General features: G+C 37.2%; 2 protein-coding genes across 6 annotated transcripts in view; both read right to left on the bottom strand.

Annotated features, from left to right (window-relative positions):
• Positions 1–6,028, bottom strand: part of CATSPER3 (cation channel sperm associated 3) — a 38,250-nt gene extending 32,222 nt beyond the window's left edge. The window contains exon 1 of the mRNA XM_010971641.3: positions 658–6,028. Within this exon, the coding sequence (XP_010969943.2) occupies positions 658–758 (101 nt within the window). The 5' untranslated portion in view covers positions 759–6,028. The remainder of the gene's footprint in view (positions 1–657) is intronic.
• A 154-nt stretch (positions 6,029–6,182) lies between these two features.
• Positions 6,183–21,088, bottom strand: part of PCBD2 (pterin-4 alpha-carbinolamine dehydratase 2) — a 45,020-nt gene continuing 30,114 nt past the window's right edge. For 2 of the 5 annotated variants that reach the window (XM_074360695.1, XM_074360699.1), the window contains exons 3-4: positions 7,614–7,766; positions 6,183–6,439 (exon numbers count right to left, since the gene is read on the bottom strand). In XM_074360695.1, the coding sequence (XP_074216796.1) occupies positions 6,344–6,439; positions 7,614–7,766 (249 nt within the window). In that variant the 3' untranslated portion in view covers positions 6,183–6,343. The remainder of the gene's footprint in view (positions 6,440–7,613; positions 7,767–21,088) is intronic. The other 3 variants (XM_074360697.1, XM_074360698.1, XM_074360696.1) reach the window with 2 other exon arrangements.

Here is a 21,088-nt window from a genome sequence, read left to right as displayed (position 1 = left end):
AGCAGAACACAGAAACAAAGCAAGATAAAATTTCTCCATTCGAAATTATCTCAACTGTGCAAAACAGAAAGAAAAAAATTTGGCATGAAATATGCCAAATTGTTGATAATGTCTGCCTACAAATGGTGAGGTTATAGGTGATTCTTGTTCCTATTTTTTACATTCATCCGTGCTTTCCAAATTTTCTCAGAGTATGTACAACTTTTTTCCAATATATATAGCAAATGAATAGTTTCACTCAGTAAAAAAAATATAGAGAGAGAATGTATATACTTTTATGATGTATAAAAACAAGATATGCAGTTTTCATTATATGATTTGAGATCAGGTCTGTTAGTAAAACAAAAACAAACCTTCAAATTATCTAACACAGTAGCAAATAAAAAAGGACAAAAAGGAGTCAAATTAGTCCTTCCGCCTACAGGTCAAATAAGAGTGTGACTTTAGTTTGATTAACCAGCCAAATGTAATATTAAAGCCCAGGAAGCAAACTGTTTGGCTGAGCCATCACCAGCCTCACCAGTCAGAGCAATCAGATCATCAAGGACGAGTGCCTCAGTCTGGGAGGTGGATGAGTGCCTGTGAGAAGGGGCCAAGAGGCCCCAGCATTGCCACCTGCACACTTCTTCACAAGCAATAGACATAGAGAATACTTACTGAAATTTCCAGAATCTCCCACAGAACAGCAGTGACACATTATCTAACAGTGAGCTAGAAATAACTTTTGTGTCATTCTGGTGATGAAACTGTTGTGACATTTTCCAAATTTTCAATTTCTATTCCTCGCTTTTACCATCCAACAGAAAACCCTTGCTTAGGAGTTTCCTTGGCATCTAGATTCCAAGAGGCAGCAGAGCAGGGTCCACTTTGAGGTCACTCTTTGTGAGGTCACTCTTGGGCGTTCCAATAGTTACTAGGCTGCAGGCCCCTGGAGGGGAGAGTCCCCGGCTGATCTGCCCATGGATCCTCTCTTCCCAAGGAGCCCAAGCACCTCAGTTCAGCAAAAGGCTTACAAGCACTCCATAACTGTGCAGCTCTAGGCCAGACCCTCCTTCAGGAAGCACCCATATCCGACAGACAAAACCCCTTAATAATGTGTTAGAATAGGTTAAGGGTCACAGAAGAGGGGAAAGCCAAGTTCCCTGGAGTTTAAGAACAAGAATGCACATCCCGGGCATGGCACTGGAGACCCCTGGAAGGACACAAAGATTTTGATGGATTTGGGGCTAGAACACAAGAAACAGGAGGTGCAGAGATATTCATGCCCAGCACTGGCTAACCAGGGGCATGGAATGTGCATGTATGAACCACACCAACAGAGTATAAGGGATTAGCCATGGGTAGAGATGTCTCAGGTACAAGAGCAATAGGGTCTTCTGCTCTGTTCCATTCTTGGAACTAATATATTCCCCTCATTCCGCTTCTCCAAGCCACTTTGGCTTCCAAGGCAAATCCAAACAGACTTCTGGGTAGTCCTGGGTTGAATTAAATGTTTAGTGGCTAAGTCGTTCAAATTCCTCAAAACTTAATTTCTTAGGCCATAATAAAAGGTGATGACCACCTCACCACCTCCACTGTGCCCAGAATTCTAAAATAAGCCTATGCAACCATTTCGGGTAAGGAAATACTCTCGTGTGTAAGCAGTATGCTAACCTGGGAAATTACATCTTATATACTCAATTTCTCCACTTAAATTCATCAACAGCAAAGCTTTAAAAAACTTTTTGATGAACATCTCCTAGATTCAAACTTTGGCCTCATCTTCTCATTCTACATTCTCTCCCTCTGGGATCAAGCTCCTCCTATGACTCCCACTGCCTCCCTTGGGTCTATATGCCCCCTAACGCTTTCTGGGCTCCTGCCCAATACGCCCACAGTGGCCTCCTGGAACAGCTGCTCGGGACAGCCTGAATCAGTTCTCCATCTCTGTTTCCACCTGCCCCAATACATCAATGTGCCTAATCCCGCTGGGGCAGACAAGGATCTCAGTGAATGTGTGCTAGGTGAATATACAAATGAATGGCTCAAGGGTCCTTACACTCACTCAAGTAGCTGAGCCTAGCAGGATTCGATTTCCAGGAACCCCAACGGTACACATCTGTCCTTCCCCTCTTTAAGCACCAAAGCATGCCTTTGGGGAGAAATGAAGAAGAGATCAAGGATGTAAAAAACTCCTTCTTGGTGGCTTGGACAGGTGAGGAAAGATGGCCAGGTGGAAGCAGTTGAGAAGAGCCCAGTTGTTCTTGGTGGACTACACCAGCACAGCCAACCACAGCTGAACACGGTTTCTGAAGTCACTGATGAAAACATCTAGTGTGGGACCAGGACTCCAGCGGGTGGGTGGCATCAGAGGTGACGCACTTATTCAGCCCTACTGAAGTCATCCCTATCTCCTTAAGGATAGGTGGGCAGGGTGGGCATCCTGAGATGAGAAGCTAAAGGGCCACCTCTTCTGTCCTTCCAGCAGCAGCTCACACTCGGCCCGACATGGGCAGCGCCAACTCAGCAGCACACAGCTGGGGACAGTCAGCAGTCAGCAGGCACGGCACCTTGGTGATTCAAGTCTCCCGGCCAAGAGTCATTCCCAGTTCCCTGTGTAACTAGAATTGAAAGACAAAGTTGACATATCATAGCTAAACCCATTCCATTTCTGGCTGTTCTGCAGGAAACTTTATAAAACTAGAAGTTACCGAGTTCAACTAGGATATTTTTGAATGCTGGATTAGAAAGTACAGACTACTCCACACTAACACTAGTAGTCCAATACTTCAACACTAACGGAGGTCAGCTCTGTGTCCACATGCATTATACATGTCAGAAAGTACACAGTATTTTCAGAACTTTCATTAACTTAACTTTAGAAAACAACACTGTCAAACGTGCTAGCCTTGAATTATTATCTACAGAGGTCACGCAAAGCGTCAAAGGTCATGCCTACTTAACTCCCCTCTACTCCAGCGGTCATTTAGAAAGAAAAAGGAGGGAAACCAAAGGTTACCACATCAGAGAAACCACTGTCATCACACAAAGCCATGGAACAGAAGAAAACTTGGGAGTCTCCAATTTTGACAATGTCTCTTTTAAGCTGAAATGAGTTACTTAAAGCAAGTCTGGGGGTTCATTTTGTTGGAATTTACCACAGGGAGTATTTCCACAGACTTCTGATATGGGATCTTTGATTCTCTACAGTAAAGTTCATGAGTTCCAGCAGATGTGATGCCCCTTAATGTTGCCCATTAGTCACACCTTCACTGAGATGTTAATTAACAGCTGTGTTCTCAGGTCTTCACTGTCTCAACTATAAACCGTATCCACTCTCTCCACTGTGCTCTCCGTGGTGTAGGTTAATAGTTTAGCCTCTCAGATTTACATTCAAAATAGGGGGAAAGGTGTCCAGGGTACAGTGAAACAAGCTAAATAACACCACATGGAAGCAAACAAATGAATTCAGAATATTCAACATGACCCAGTTTTTACAATAAATCAAAGACATGGAGAGAAAGGGGAAGTTGGCGCAGACAGGGTAAGGGGGTGGGGCACTTGCTTGTGCCAAACTGAAAGATTAAAGAGAGACAACAAGCAGATGTGATGAGTGAACTTCATGTGGATCCTGATTAGAACAAAATTACGTCCAAAGACATTCTTGGGTGGGAGGGGGTAGCTCAGCAGCAGAGTGCATGCTTAGCATGCACGAGGTCCTGGGTTCAATACCTAGAACTTCTGTTAAAATCAATCAATCTAATTACCTCTCCCCCAAAAAAATTAAAAAAAAAAAAAAAAAGACATTCTTGACATTCAGAGCAATTTGATTTTGCCCAGGTATTAGGTGATACTAAGAAATCATGTTTTATTTTGTTAGGTGTGATGACAGCATTCTGGATTACCCCAAAAAAAGACCTTACTTTCTAGAGATGTTTACTGAAGGATGCAGGGGTAAAATGACATGCTATCTGGGATTTGCTTTTAAATACTTCAGCAAAGAAAAAGGAAATGGGGGATTATATGAAGTAACTGGGGCAAAATCTTGGTAATTATTAAATCCCACCATCCAGGTAAGGTGAGGGTTAGGGTTAGTACACAGGGGTTGAATGTACTATTCACTCTATTTTTAAATATGTTTAAATTTTTTCATTTTTAAAAGTTCATGTAAAAAGTTTGAAGTACTGAACTAAAAATCTTTGGGAACACCAGTCAGAATGGCCATCATTCAAAAGTCCACAAATGATAAATGCTGGAGAGGGTGTGGAGAAAAGGGAACCCTCCATCACTGCTGGTGGGAATGTAGTTTGGTGCAGCCATTATGGAAAACAATATGGAGATTCCTCAAAAAACTAAAAACAGACCTACCATGTGATCCAGTAATCTCATTCCTGGGTATATATCAGGAGGGAACTCTAATTCGAAAAGATACATGCCCCCCCCAATGCTTATAGCAACACTATACACAACAGCCAAGACATGGAAGCAACCCAATGTCTTATCAACAGATGACTGAATAAAGAAGTTGCGGTATATTTATACAATGAAATATTACTCAGCCATAAAAAAGAATAAAATAATGCCATTTGCAGCAACACGGATGGACCTAGAAATCATCATTCTAAGTGAAGTCAGAAAGAAAAATACCATATGATATCACTCATATGTGGAATCTGAAAAAAAAGAAAAAAGACATTATGAACTCAACTACAAAACAAACAGACTCGCAGACATAGTAAACAATCTTATGGTAACCAGGGAAAGGGGTGGAAAGGGATAAACTTGGGAGTTTGAGATTTCAGAATGTTAGCCACTATATATAAAAATAGATTTTAAAAAAGTTTCTGCTGTATAGCACAGGGAACTATGTTCAATATCTTGTAATAACCTTAAATGAAAAAAAATGAAAACAAATATATGTATATATATGCATGATTGGGACATTGTGCTGTATACCAGAAATTTACACATTATAACTGACAGTACTTAAATAAAATTTTAAAAAAATATTTGGTAATAAAATGTATAAAAGTTACCAAATCTGTAATATAGGAAACAGTTTCTAAAAACACATAGCTTTGACTTTTCCTCTGAAAAATTTCAAAGAAGTACAAGTTCCAATGTCCAGGCTCTGGACCCCCAGCAGTCACAGAGCCTGGGTGGCTCTTCTCTCCGTTCGCCCCCTGCCCACTCCACACACAGGGCAAACTGACCATATCGGCCTCTCCAAGGCCAAGAGAACCAGACAAAAACCGGCTTCAGAGAGCTCAGCTTCCTTGTCACATTCCCACATGGTTTCTTAGACTTGGGGCTGGGACTGGGGCTGGGTGGGGAGGGGAAGCTTTGCTTCTCGTGATGCAGAGTGATTTTTCTGGCCTCTGAAGTGAAGTGGGGTATAAAGATGATCCCTGTTAAATCCTACTACCATAACACATGTTCCTTGGATGGATATATATACATTCTTTTAATCTACATTCTAATCTCATTAATAACTTCATTCCAGAGTTACCTCAAAGAACAGTTACTGCATTTTTTAAATAATAGATTACTTTATATTCCATTTTACTCCCGTCAGTGACACACGGAGTAAATAGAGCTCAGTACTGGCTAACACCCAGAGCTTCTAGCTCAGTGGCTACAGACTCTCAGTTCAGGGGTCACAATATGCAAATGAAAAAAGATGACCCTTGGTTCCTCCAGAATTCAGAATGTCAAATCAGGACCTGGCAGGTTCGTCACCATGAGAGTGAATTCTTATATTGCCCCACTTGCTGGAAGCCACGGACAAGACACTTGTCCTTTCCTTTCACTCACTGTCTGAAATGTAAGGATAAAACACAAGACGGCTCACCCAATTTTTGTGACATCTGTAATTTAATTCACTACTTAAGGAGTAACAGCAGCTGAGATCCAAATCAACTTTAGCATCATAAGAATCGTTACATACAGTTAAAGTCATCACATTTCAGTTTACCTACAGAGTTCATCGTTCTTTTTCTACCTTACAGCTGTTCCGCAACACAATGCATTTCTAAAGTCATCATAATTCATTCAATTTCTGGATTATAAAATGTGTGAATGCTCCCCCATGCCAATTTCTGGTCTTTCAGAATGCTATTTCTCTTTTTGAATATTATTAATAGAATTACTTGGGTTGATTTACCTTATGTACGTGATTAGATACAATGAAAAATACCTCAGGCTCAAGTTTAAGTCATCTTTATTTTTTAAGCACAGATTTTTACAAAATGCAATACTTCAAAAGGTGAGCTAAATTTACAACTTAATTTTTTCATTTAAATTGCCTTCAAAATACATTGGCGCTTAAGATGCATATAAGATTTTACATGCGTTTTAGATGAAATCACACAGAAGCAGCTGCTTTTTCAATAAACTTGGCCAGTTTCACATCTCTTTTGGTCAGTCCACCACAGTCATGCGATGTGAGAGTTATCTGGACCTAAGAAAGAGAGAGGCAGTTTTTAAAACCCTGAGCTACAATTCCGGAAAGTCTCCCTTGGTGGTTCAGAAATCAATCTACTACTCAATATTTATCTTTGAGAATTGAGGAGATTAAATGATTTAGAAAATACTGCATTATGAATAAGCAATGCATTTCTAAAACTCAGCAAACTCCAGGGGCATAGTTGGCTTCAGGCTGGGCCCAGCAGCCACCCAGGGATAAAAAGTTCTCTCATGTGAAGAGCAAATGAGCTGCCAGAATCTCAAATCTTGTCTCTTGAGAAAAAAAAAAGAGAGAGACTGAGGTTCCATTTTAGCTCCCATTACTTTAATTACACCAACTATTTTCAGGCCACTGAGAAAAACCAAGCTATCAAATGTAGTATCTTAGCAAACATGTTAAAAAAGCCCATTTCCAAATTAGAGAAGTGGGGTGAGGGTGGGGTGGGTGGGGTGGAGGAATACAATGCTGCCTCTTGACAAATCAATTAGAAAGCAAAAGAAAAATTATGGGCAAAAAAAGGCAATTAGGAAAGAAAAGTTCCTGCAATTTTGGAATTATTCCAATAAATCACAAGAATACTCTGAAATTTTCTTTTTTCAAAGAGACACAGAACCACACAGGAATCTAGATGGTAACACATTGTATATGTCATAATCATTAAGGCAAAGACACTCTTTGAGAGAGCCTGATTCTTCTCACTGGGCCCCCTTAAAACTACTTGATTAGGTCTTTCCAGTCTGCTCTTTCTCTTAAGGTCAGTTCCCAGTGAGGAAACAGAATTTAATAAATAGTTATTATTTAAATACAATTCTTGAGCAAATTTATTTCAATGAGATAATTAAGGCTATATCTTATTTGCTATCCTGAGGGTTTAAAAATTTATCTACATGACTGATATTCAAGTTTAATTCCAGAGCCTAATTCAGCCCAAGTTTTTCCTACTAGTTTCAGTAGAAGACAAGCATGAAAATAAAGAACTTAGTCAATGTTCTCTTGAGCAGATCTGAAAATCTGTTAGCAATCTGTAGGGATTCTGAGAGAAAGAATAACTGAATATTTACCTAAGCACAAGGACACTTACCTGCACAGGATGACAACAAACAAATGAAGAAAGAAGTTTCTTAAACTCTATAATGAGGGTGATCCCAAAATAAGGCAATTTATTTACCTTGTTGTACACATTGAACCACTCCGGGTGATGATTCATCTTCTCTGCTTGTAGGGCAACTCGGGACATAAAGCCAAATGCCTGCATAAGATGCGGGACATTAAAGCCAAAAGCCTGCATAAGATGAAGTCCAAAGTGATGACCAAGAGTCTTCTGCACCAGACCAGAGAGAAAACATGAGAGCAATCCAACCAGATAAAGATATGGCTACAACCCTTAGGGAAGCCTGGAAAGTCGAATATGGAAGGGAATCCTCTCCACAGAGCTGGGGGAGCGGTGTAGCTGGACTGTGACCAGCTGCTCAATGGTAAAAAACAATCAGGCTCAAATAAACAAAGCAGGAAATTGGTCTCACCCAGTGACCTGTCTGGACTGTTTAATTGTCCTCAGGACGAGACTCTCCAAAATAGCACAGGAATAATTTCCCTTCAACCCATTATCCTGGATCTCACTACCTGGCCCCAAATCTTAGGAGTCACTTCTGCAGCACTGCTCCTTTTGTTTGTAAGGACTGGATTGCTAACTAGGGCATCAACCACAAAGACTACGGAAAAAGGTCTTGTGAGTGTGTCTTAAGCAAAAACTCTCACAGAAATGAACCACCAGCCCATCACCCAGGCAGGACAGGAGGGGATGAAAGATTATTTTCACTGACATCCAGAGTGGGACAGAAGGACGGGCTCAGGGTCTTCTTGGTACTGCCCAGCACTGCTATTTCAAAGAGAAAGCACCCTGCCGCAGGGCAGAGGGCTGCAGACCCAGTCACATGCCTAAGTGGAGACCTGTCTTCACACCACAAGGAAAGTGCAAACCTAAATTTTGTTAAGCAGAAGGCAAACTTATCCTGAAAGGGGGAAAAAAAACTTCTTTTTTTTGCTTGCTTTCAAATTTTTATGAGGGTAATTGCAAACAATAGGAGAGTTTGTCTTTTTCGTGTCCAGAAGGCAGAAATACTTGGTAAGACTCTAAGGTAATGGTACATTAATTACAAAGTTACAGTGGAATTCACAGGGCAGTACCCATTACAGCCACATAAATAAATATTTAACTTTGTTACCCTTATCCAGAAAAATCAATCTGATGTTAGTTAGGTTATGTTTTTTGGATCACCAAATGACATAAGAGTGCATTTCCAAGTTAACAGTGAGAAATATGGAAGATACCATTTTCAAACAGTTCTGTCATTCATGATTCCTATCTCAGAATTGGTTTTATTCACGACAGAGTTCCATTTTGACATTTAATGCCTAATGGTTTTCTCTATTAAGAAAAGGAAGGAAGTTCAAGAAAAATCCATTTAACCACATATGGAATTATAAATGGGAAAACAATATTCACTCTCCCACTCCTTCTCATTTCATAATCTGATTCTCTAGATTGTGAGAGGAAGGGATAAGTTGAATGAGAGAGTTTGTTTTAATTATTCAGACAGAGTTAAGCTGTTTTAAATGATATACTATGAAAAATTTGACCCTGTTTGCCTATAAGGCCTTATTTTCACTTAGCTTTAGAAAATTTACAATCTCATCACCACCCCTGAGAGACAGTAATAAAGACACTAGGGACATGGGCTTTTGAATGAGAGAGTCCTGGATTCAAATCCCAATTCTACTACTCAACTGTCATGTGATTTAACTCCGAGCCTCAATTTTCTTTCAGTAAATTGGGTATAATAATTAAAAGCTCACGTAATTACTTTAACTAAAAACGAGGTACGGGATATAAAAGCACTTAGCACAGCACCTGGCACAGAGTAAGAGAGCACAAAAGGCACATACTGCTACCACAACTGCTTCTGGCCAAACTGCATACCATAAACCTTATAAAACTTAATAGGAGGTGAGCCCTCCCACAGCCATGAGAATCTAAGACTCCAGTTGCTGTCCACCAGAAGAATGGCCCTCTCCTTTCCCATGTGCCATGAGTAGAGACTGACACACATATACCAGATAAATAGATAATACACTGTGGCATAACACCCTGATACACTTCATACCAAGAAATGAGGTGGGCACAGCCAGTCACCGTCCAAGTCCTTAAGCCCTATGGCCACAATTACTCTGAATCATGCTATCCTCAAATGTCCAAAGTGATGCTTAGAATCCTTTACCATTGCCCAAAAGCCAAATGGACAAGTGGATGATGTGAACATGATCAGAAGTGCTCCTCAAATCTTTGACCACCAGCATGCTATCAGCATAGTCACAAAATCTATTCCATCACAAATGACTTAAAGGAGAACACTCACATCCTATAGAGGTACATGGATCAATGAAAAAGCATTTACCCTATCTACATACAATGTTAAAAAACAAAAAGAGCACATTCAAAGGACCTCCAAATTTGTATTTTTCTCAGCTTTACATATTTCCCTTCAACTGTCATCTAATACTTGCATTTAATAAAATATCACAAAGCCTGATAAACTATTTATGCATGACTTAATCCTAATTCTTCCTTGGGGAAAGAAAACTCAATCTGCTCTGGGAGCAAAGAGACAACTCCATAATCCTTCTTCCACATAATGTAACCAAATAATCTTTCAAATATTTATTTTTAAATTCACAAATTAAAAACATCCATAACAATATAAATTCAAATTAAAGTAAAAAAATTCCTGCAAGGAAGTGAGATGAGTAGGCAGGAGAGGGAAAAAGCAAAACCTCAAAGGGGAATTTTGATTATTTGGAATATAATAAGGAATAAATATGACTAAACAGCAGACTTGGCAGATAGTGAAAAGCATCTGTCTCTTCTTTCAAAGATTTATTTTTACAGCCCTACCTACTTGTTACCAAGAGGGCAGTTGGAATCTAAAGATCTTGAGCTAGCTAAAAGCACAGGCTTTCTAAAACCATTCCACCAAAGAAAGCTGCCAACAGCCCAAGGTAGAATAGATACCATCAACTCCATAAAAAGCTTTGAGGACAGAACTGAGAAAATGGGCAAATGAAGTAGAAATTAAGAGTTTATAAGAATTAGAAAATAATACAGAAGACAAAGTAGATCTACCACATAGATAACTGTCAATCAGAGAACAATCAAAAAAAAAAAAAAAAAACCCAGAAAAAATGTAATTCAAGAAAAATTTTCAGGAAGAAACAATTTAAATTATATCTATACATTGTAAGAACTCAGTCATGTCTACAAATCCTAGTAAAGTTAGTAAATTTCAAGATAAAAAAAAAATCCCTTTGGCATCTAGTCAAAAAGATCAATTCACCAATAACAATGCAAAGAATCTGACTGACTTCAAACTTCCACACATCAACATTCAACACAGAAGTCAGAGTAGCAATGCCCATAAATACTTTAGGAAATGAATGTGCAAAGAATTTTATACCCAGCTAAACTGTTGTTCAAAATTAATGCAGGAGACATACATTGTTTTGAATGCAGTAACTCAGGGAATAATTCCCATTCACCCTTCCTAAGGAAACTTATTAAAGGATGAACTATAAGTAACCAAAAGATGAACGGAGAAACTATACCAAAGGTATTGGCAGTTAGTAATAAATTCACTCAGCTCTAGGAATACATTTAAAACACTTGTGGGGATTACAATCATGGAACAAAATGTAAATGTTATAAGCTACTAAAAGGGTGGAAGGAAACAGAAATAGGGAAGGTAGATGAAAGTAAAAAAAAAATCTTTGAAGTTGCAAAGAAATATTTAAACTTCAGAAAAAACTCTGAAAGCTAAAAGATCAAATGTTAGATATAAGTATAGTTAAAGGTATAAAACATAAGCACTAGAACTAAAAAATAATATGAACTAAAACTGTATGGTGAAGAGAAAACAGGAGTGTAATTTTGACACTGCTTAATGGGAAGACCACTACCTAAAGAAATGCTTTCTAAAGAAATGGAGGACTATATTAGCTATGTAAAATTATAGGTGTAATAGTATCCACAAGAAGAACAAAAATAAAAATAGAAATATTCATAATTAAATAAAGAAAAACATGATTAAAATGAAACAAACAAAAAAAAACCCAAGATCTATATAATGATTTAAATTAAGTAAGAAAAAAGTATATTGGTTCTGTCATGTTTTTAAGACCAAACATTTTTCCAATCAATAAACATAGAGCCTAAATCCAAATAATTGAAAGAAAACTTTACAATGGATCACAAAGCAAAACTCGGTCACTAGAAATTAAAGGGCAAAGGCAAATGTAAAAAATTTTTAAGAAATCATAAGGGTTTTTTTTTCATAGAACTAGAATAATCCTAAAATTCATATGGAATCACAAAAGACCCAGAATTGTCAAAGCAACACTGAAGAAAAAGAATGAAACTGGATGCATAACTCCTCCTCCAGGCTTCAGACAATACTACAAAGCTACAGTAATTAAAACAACATGGTACTGTCACTAAAATAGACATACATATCAATGGAGCAGAATACAGAGTCTGGAAATAAACTCACATACCTACAGTCAATTAATCTTTGACAAAGGAGGCAAGAATATACAATGGGGAAAAGACAGTCTCTTCAGCAAGTGGTGTTGGGAAGCTGGACAGCCACATGTAAATCAGTGAAGTTACAGTACTCCCTCACACCACACACAAAAATAAACTCAAAATGGCTTGAAGACTTAAACATAAGACAGGACACTAGTAATCTTGAAGAGAACATAGGCAAAATATTCTCTGACATAAACTGTAGCAATGTTTTCCTAGGTCAGTCTTCCAAGGCAATAGAAATAAAAACAAAAATAAACAAATAGGACTAACTAAACTTACAAGCTTTTGCACAGCAAAGGAAACCATAAACAAAATGAAAAGGCAACCTACAGAATAGGTGAAAATATTTGCAAATGATGCAACAGACTAGGGCTTAACTTCTAGAATATACAAACAGCTCATACTACTCAATAACAAAAAAACAAACAATCTAATCAAAAAATGGGCAGAAGACCTAAACAGACTTTTCTCCAATGAAGACATACAGATGGCCAATAGGCACATGAAAAGATGCTCAATATCACTAATTACCAGAAAAATGCAAATCGAAATGATACCTACAATGAGGTATCACCTCACACCAATCAGAATGGCCATCATTAAACAGTCCAAAAATGATAAATGCTGGAGAGGGTGTGGAGAAATCGGAACCCTCTTACCCTGTCAGTGGGAATATAAATTGGTGCAGCCACTATGGAAAACAGTATGGAGATCCCTTAAAAAACTAAAAACAGACTTATCATATGATCCAGCAATCCCATTCCTGGGCAGATATCAGGAGAAAACTCTAATTTGAAGAGATACATGCACCCAATGCTCATAGTAGCACTCTTTACAATAGCCAACACACAGAAGCAACCTAAATATCCATTGACAGATGATTGGATAAAGAAGACGTGGTATATATATACAAAGGAATACTACTCAGCCATAAAAAGAATGAAATAATGCCATTTGCAGCAACATGGATGGACCTAGAGATTATCATACTAAGTGAAGTAAGCCAGACAAAGACAAATATCATATGATATCGCTTATATGTGGAATCTAAAAAATGATACAAATGAACTTATTTACAGAACAGAGACAGACTCACAGATATAGAAAACAAACTTATGGTTACCAAAGGGCAAAAGCAGCAGGCAGCGGGGAGGGATAAATTAGGAGATTGCAATTAGCAGATACAAACTACTATATACGGAAGAGATGAACAACAAGGTCCTACTATATAGCACAGGGAACTATATTCAGTATTTTGTAATAACCTATAATAAAAAACAATATGAAAAAGAATATATATGTATAGTTATAAACACTATGCTGTACACCAAAAACTAAAACATTGTAAATTAACTATACTTCAATTTAAAAAAATTAATTTTAAACAAATACAAAATTTACACAAATAAATTATAAAACATAGGTAAAATAGTTCTGACCCTAGAAGCTAAAAAAAAAATCTAAATAATTAAATATCTATAAAAGAGAAACATGTCTAAGAGTAACACCAAAAAATAACAGTTCCAAATCATTTCACAGAGGAATTATACCAAAGCTATAAGGAACAGTTCACTCTAATACTAATTAAACTGTTCCAGAGTATAGAAAAAGGATATTTCTAAATTATTTTTATAAACTATCATAACATTGTCTCCAAACTCCCACAGAGATAGCATATAATAATGAAACTATAGACCGATCTCATATGGAAATCTTAATAAACAAAACTCTGCAATGCATTGACAGAACAAAGCACCATGAGCAAATAGGATTTATTCTAAGAATGCAAGGATGGTTCAGTATTAGGGAATCAGTAATATAATTTACCATATTAATGAACCAAAAAAGAAAAATCATATATGACTTCCATAAATACTGAAAAGATATTTGATAAATTCAATATTTACTATGTATTAAATAAGAATATACACGCCCCTCCTTAAATGATAAAATACATTCTCAGTTCAAAAGGCAACATTTTTCTTAACAGGGAAACACTAGAAGAATTCCCATTAAAGTCAAGAATAAAACAAGTCCAAAAAAATCAAGTCTTTTTATAAAAACAATGAATTATAAAATATATTGGAAGAAAAGTTCCCATCTAAAATGGCACTCAAAATTATCTAGAAGCAAACCTAGCAAGAAATGTATAAATTCTATATGTAAAGAAAACTTTAAACCACTACTAAAAATAAACAAATCTTACTAAATTCAATTTTTTTTCTGTAAGGCAATACAAATCAACAAACAAAATTAAAAGACAGACAACAAACTGTATTTGCAGTACATATTTACTAAGCATATAAAGAGCTCTGACAGATTAATAAGAAAAAGACCAAACACTCAATTTTTTTAAATGGGCACAAGTAAATAGAAAAAGTAGATAACAGAAAAGAAAACAAATGGTTCTTAAACATAAATACTGCTCAATCTCATACCTGATAGGGGAAGTACAGGTTAAAACTAAGTTATACGTCAATTTTATTTCAATAAATTGGGGTGGGGGTAACTAACTTAAACCTATCAGTTGGCAAAGTTCAAAAAGTTTGATAATATTCTGTTAATGAAGATATAGGAGAAAAGGAACTCATATTGTTGGTGAAAATAAATTGATATAATAATCACTATGGAAGAAAATTCAACAATATCAAAATAAAAAATGCCTATGCCCTTGGGAAAAAGTATAACTATGTCTTTCAGCCAAGCAATTCCACTTCTGGGAATATGTCTTGTAGACCTACTCATACATAAATTACAAGAATGGTCACTGCAGCACAACCTATAATGGCGACAGACTTGAAAGAACCAATGACCATCAACAGGAAACTAATTAAAATATATTACAGTACAATTATTTCTGGAATACTACATAGCCATTAAGAAGAATAAGAAAACTACTTATCATGTGACATGGAAATACCTTCAAGATACATTACTAAATGGAAAAAATGCATAACAATCATCTAAGAATTGTATAAAAAGGGAAGAAAAGAAACTATATGCATTAGTATCTCTGGAATGATACATAATATCTGGTAATAGTGAATGATGGGGGGAGGTGAGGGAGAGCTGGGTGGTTGAGAATGAGGAACAGGAAGAGGCTTACTATACTCCTTGGTACCTTTGGACTTTTGTACCAGTATATACATAATCTATTATTAAAGTTAGTTAGCTTGGGGAAAAATGAAGAAGCCATGCAAATGAAGGTCTCACTCTAAAGGAAGCTGGGATCCTGCAATGTATGTAACCTGGTTCATATTAAAATATTTTGGCTCACGTTAACTTCTTAACATATGCCTACCTGTTTAGGTGGGTTTTTAGTGCCAATTTACAGCATAGTTTGTCTATGAGCCATGTTCTGTTGAGCCACAGCCATTTCAAACAAACATATGTCCAACAAATAGCATATAATGGCTGATAATGGTTTCAGTCTTTCCCCTATTGCAAATTACAAACATTTTATGAACAAGTCCATGAATGCATGATGAAGTATGACTTTTTAAGTCACTCTGCCATTTTAAGGAATGTAAGCATTACAATCACAGTAAATTGGGCCAATGAAGTTTGTCATTTGGAAATCTTCAAACCATCAGCAATTAAAAGATTTTTCCATGAACCCCAAAATCAAGTATTCTTTGGAAACTTTAATTTTTCTTAAAGTTTCTTTTGTTTCAGTTTATTCCATGAAAATATGAAAGACTATCAGATGCACAAAACCAAAACAAAAATCCTGTATCGATCTGTGAAATGTTTAACAGCATCCTGAATTTAAAACAGTTTCAGTCCAAATAACATGTATGATTTATTAAAGTTCTAAGACTTAACTTTTAGCACATATTTACAGTACCTATCTGTCATTACTCAGAGCAATTCTCTTTGATATACATTCTTTAAATCAGCTGCCTTTTATATTCTGATTATAGACTATTTTAATTATGCACTAAAAAAGAACATATCTCCCACTAAGAAAATGAGCACCAGCAACTCCAAAGTAATTTCCCCAGTACAACCTCCATTAAGCCTCTAAATACTTCCTTTACTAGTTCAATGAATTAGAACTCTATTGTTTATGAATCACCTTTATGTTTGTAGGCCTATAACCCTTCTTTCATAAAATACAATTGCTATGGAAGGAAATGATATTTATGTCTGATTAGAAATGAAAACACTATTACAGAGATCAGTTTGGGCATTTCTTCACGTCTTGAAACATGATCAGCAATTTAGTCTAATTGGTGATCAAGGAAACTATCTTGTGATCAATTAAAGTAATTACCAGATTCCGGCAACACAACCTACCTTAATTTCAGCTAGAGCCTGCACTTCTTCAACTTTAATTAAAAATAATGAAAATTATTAAGCAAAATGCACAGCAAGATCATTGCCAAGCACGCACATGTCACAGGACGGGACCTTCCCTTGGTGTTGGTGACTGATCAATCACACAAACATTGCTTGGTGCACCAAGGAAAAGCGTACTTTGCCCCAGAATATGATTACATGTGTCACAATTACTTTCTCATGGAAAACACTGTTAACTGTTCTAACCATTGCAAAGGGAACATCAGATGTTAATTTTCAGGCAACAGAAAAATATTCTCGACTAGCAACATGAGAAGTGTAAGGAACAGATCTAACCAAAGATGTATTTGATCATGTTTCTTTTCTCCAAATTATCACTGGTATTTTGACACAGTGGTCAACTGCAAAGACTTTAGGGTCAGAGACCTAGGTTGAAGTCCTAGCTCTGATATTCACTAGCTATGTGACCTCAGAGAAATTACTTAACATTTAAAATGAGCCTCAGTTTCCTCATATGTAAAAAGGGGATAATTCATGTAACAGACTTTACAGTATGACAGGCATTCTATTAGGCACTCAGTTAATGTTAGTGTTTATTATCATCAACAAGACTTTAACATTTTAGTGTATATGGCCTGGAAAAAAAAGAATTCCTTTCCAAACCTACTACAAGAACAATAAGGCCAAAGAAATTTACCTTGGTGAGGCTGAGAAAACTAGAAACATATTTAAAACTGTTTCTCTATGTGGGTATCCTCAAAGGAAGATTTCCAGTGGAACTGGTAATCTGTTGGTGAGCATCTTAGCGAAGCAGGTGACTCATGTCTCCCTGAGAAGCCAGTCTTACCTGATGACCCTTCCTTAGTCAGTTCAGGATTTGTGTGCCTGGGGCAGACAGTCCCCATCAATCCAGGGCCACTAGTCTACCTGCCTTCTACTCGATTCACTACAGAGCCCAATGTTTCAAATAAATCAAACCGAGAATATCCAACTCTGAAATTAAAACTGGCTTCCCCAGGCACTTGAAACAATGCCCTCAAGCTACTGAAAAAGCCACCCACTCTGCTGTGCCCAAGGCTGAATTTGTGCCCTTTCAGCTAGTGGTAGTAAGGACACCATCTGTGTGTGAGACAGCACACTCACTTCTAACAGAACCTTCAAAAGTTGTACTCAAAAAAAAAACCCAAAAAACCAGAAACAACCAAACAAACAACAAAACTGTACTCACAGAACCATAACATTGTAGATCCTTTAAAATAAGTTCTTAAGTCACCATTTTTTGCAATAACCATAATTCCTAAACAGCCATTTGGAAAAATAAGGCAGCTATTTTAGCTAATGAGAATGGCACCACCTTCAATATACACTGTTAAATGAAAAGACAAAGTGCAAAACAGTTTTCTTTGCACAATTAGGATTTATAATTACATTAGTAAATTCCTCCTGAACTCCCAGGCAAGGGAGACTCCTGATGGAGGTCTGCTGGTATGAATCCACTATTCTCCAGGCAGCAGACTTAAACCCACACAAACACCTCAACACAATTTTACCTAAAACCCGTTCCTTTCTGTTCCATTTTCAGTGAAAGTTCTCTCACTGGATAGATTTCATACAGCTGGTGTGTACCAGAAAGGCATTCTGGCCAAGATGATCGCAAACTGAGAATACCTTTTCCCCCAAAAGACAGCACTCATTTCTGAATTGTGCACGTAAATTTAAATTACATTTCCCCATATCATCATCAGCTACTATTGGGCAGACCAACAGTTCAGCCTGATTAGCTCCTTCTGGAATTTCTCACAATCCTTCAGTTTTGCTCTCTTGGAATCAGCACCTTTCACCAGTTTTCTATCCATCCTTTCCCACTAAAGCAGACTGAAACAGTGGTTTCAAAATCACCCCAAAAGGAGTCTGGTCACCAGAGAACCCACTTCTACCCAGTTCCCTCATGTCAAAATAAGTGCTGATGCCTTACTGTTCATTGCTGCTGTTCATTATTGCCAATTAGTTGCCTTAGAAAAGTCCCATTGGAGATTTTCCTTCCTAATCTGCTGATAACCCATATTTGTTAGCTTTGAGGAGGCTTACGAGGGGAGAGGTACTACAAGGACTATCAAAGGTTTTTGTCTGTTTTGTTTTAGCAAAAACCCTTTAAGAGTTACGATTTATACTCCTTCATACTGACATCATTATAAAATTTACAAAAATCAAATTTATACCCAAAAAACCCCCTAGGTTTCAACTTCATGCATCCAAACCACTACGATATACGGAGGATCTGACCAAATGCATTTTTTAAAATTGAGTAATATGCAAAATGGTAGTCTACTCCCTACCTTTTCTTCTTTATAATCAACTGGTTCCTTTTAAGAGATACAATTACTACTTACACTATGTAATTCCAGTTTATATCTGAAACTGTCTTGCCCTATTACATGTGTATGTACCTATTTTTAAAAAGAGAAAGAAAGGGCAGAAAAGACAAAAAGATTTCTTTCTGCTCAAACTGGGACATTAAACTAAAAGTCAAGATCCTATAACAATAACCAAAAAAGTGGAAGAAGAAAATGGGGTTCAGGGGAGTAAGAATACCCACTCGCCCACCATCTGGAGGCAGGGGCATTCAAAATATATTTTAAAGAAACAAAGCAATATCTAATTTGGCTTAATGTCACAGTAAATACATTTTCTACATGCAGTACACATTTTGTAAAACAGTCTCATTCCACTTCACATCACAAAATACCTGATGGTATAAAAAGGTCTGTACAACATCAATGAACTCATACTTACCCTTTCTTTTATTTATTTATAAAGAGAATCAATTCTCCTTTTAAGAGTTTTTAAGTACAGTTTCAGAAACATTTGCAATATTTTCCAAAGGAAAAATATACCCAAATATTCAAGCCCCATCAGACCTCCTGATAATCCCACAGAGGACGTCTAGTGATAGACAGCTGCAACGCATCACAGGAAGAAAACAGCCTGCCAGACCCACTTCTCAGAAAACGGTACCAATCCAGAAGAAGCCCGATGAGGGAAGAGACCATCTCGTAAGTCATCTGTATTTATTTGTTTCAGACTGCTCACACAGGTTGTGAACTTGGAAAGGTCCTTGAACCTGTCAAGAGTCTTCAGACACTGAGCTGAAGCAAACCACAAATATATTCAGAATTTATCCTCAACTTGTTATGTTGAGGCTTAAGGAGAGCTCTATTCCTACCCTTATAGATTGAAATTAGGGACTTTTTTGGTTTTGTGTCACTAAACAGTATCACTAAAGAATGAAAAGAGAAAAATCAGGGTTTGAGGCACGTAGAGAGTAAAAATAAGTTCAGCACTTGCCCTATTTTTGGTAGCAAAAGATCACAAGTCTAGTGGGGGGTGTCATCACATCCTAAAAAGTTCTAATCCCAATTCTGTCTCATTCCACAGCCTTAAGCAAATTCTAAACCTCTCCAACCTCTCCCAGTCTCCGTCATTCAGAAGCTCTACTACCTCTTAACTTCACTGTGAGTATAAGGAGGTGTCATAAGAACATGGAGGGCGCTTTGCACAGAAAATGTGCTACCGTGAAACACTGAAAAGGTTCCAATTTGCTTGAATCCTACACAAAGTAATTTTACACCATTTTTTTTTAATTTAGAAAATTTGGTCTGTATAGCCAAAAAAATTTAATTACATCCTGAGTACAAATGAAAAATTGTGTGTGTGTGTAAAATTCACAAATAAGGTTAATAACTCAGAAAACAGCAATGAATAGAGGAAACATTTAAAAGAATAAATGCTTACTTGAGTCAATTCTTATTGTAATATTCCTAAATAAATTACTTTAACTTCGGCTATTGATCAAGTAGGGTTTTGGGTAGTTTCAGTGTTTTTTTTTAATAATTCACAAAATCCTGAAAGAAAAAAGAATGGTTTGTTTTCCCAGACGTATATTAATGGGAAAGTCTTTCCCCTCCTTAGAGCAGGCTCCCACTGAGCTGCACTGCAGAGCAGTCACTGTCTCTGTGCAGGTGAGGACTGACAGGCAGGCAGCACACAGTACAGCTCCAGCTCTGCAGCAAGACCTGCACGGCTCGGTGACAATCCCATCAGAGCAAAAGAATGCAATTGGTTCTAAAGCACTGGAACAAAGAGAGCATATAGATCCCGATGGAGTCGGAGTGCTCTGACATTTGATGCAACTGCTAAAGAGAAAGTCTTCCCTTTGGTTTTCAAAAGTTTATTATTTCATACCCTATGCAAATCATACTTTATATATTAGGCAATAATATTTGAGAAATACTCCAGTCAAATTAAAGGCTTCAATAGCCTTGCCAAAAGCACTGTGATTTTCCTATAAAAAAATTATTCCAATTTGTTGATCTTACATAGGATGAAACATACTGTAACAATCTTCATAATTTATGTCCTGTTGGGACACAATGATTTAAAGTAACATAATACAGAGCCGCATCATGGCTAATCTAAACCACCTGACCAGATAAACACCAGCTTCCCTTCTCTCTTCAGCAAGGGCATTTCTGTTTATTGTCATATCATTTCCTCATTCTAGGAACATGCAGAATAAACGCAGCCAACCTGCATTTCAGGGGGAGGCTGGCTTGGCCTTTCCCATGTCAGGAGGTTTGTGCGCACACAGGTACCAGTACAATGTCATATGGGCTTGCAAGACAGAAAACAATCCAAGAATTCCA

This window comes from Camelus bactrianus, chromosome 3 (assembly GCF_048773025.1).
Source record: "Camelus bactrianus isolate YW-2024 breed Bactrian camel chromosome 3, ASM4877302v1, whole genome shotgun sequence".
Taxonomy (NCBI): Eukaryota; Metazoa; Chordata; class Mammalia; order Artiodactyla; family Camelidae; genus Camelus; species Camelus bactrianus.
The sequence above is the reverse complement of the archived record's forward strand: the minus strand, read 5'-3'. Positions and strand labels throughout refer to the sequence as shown.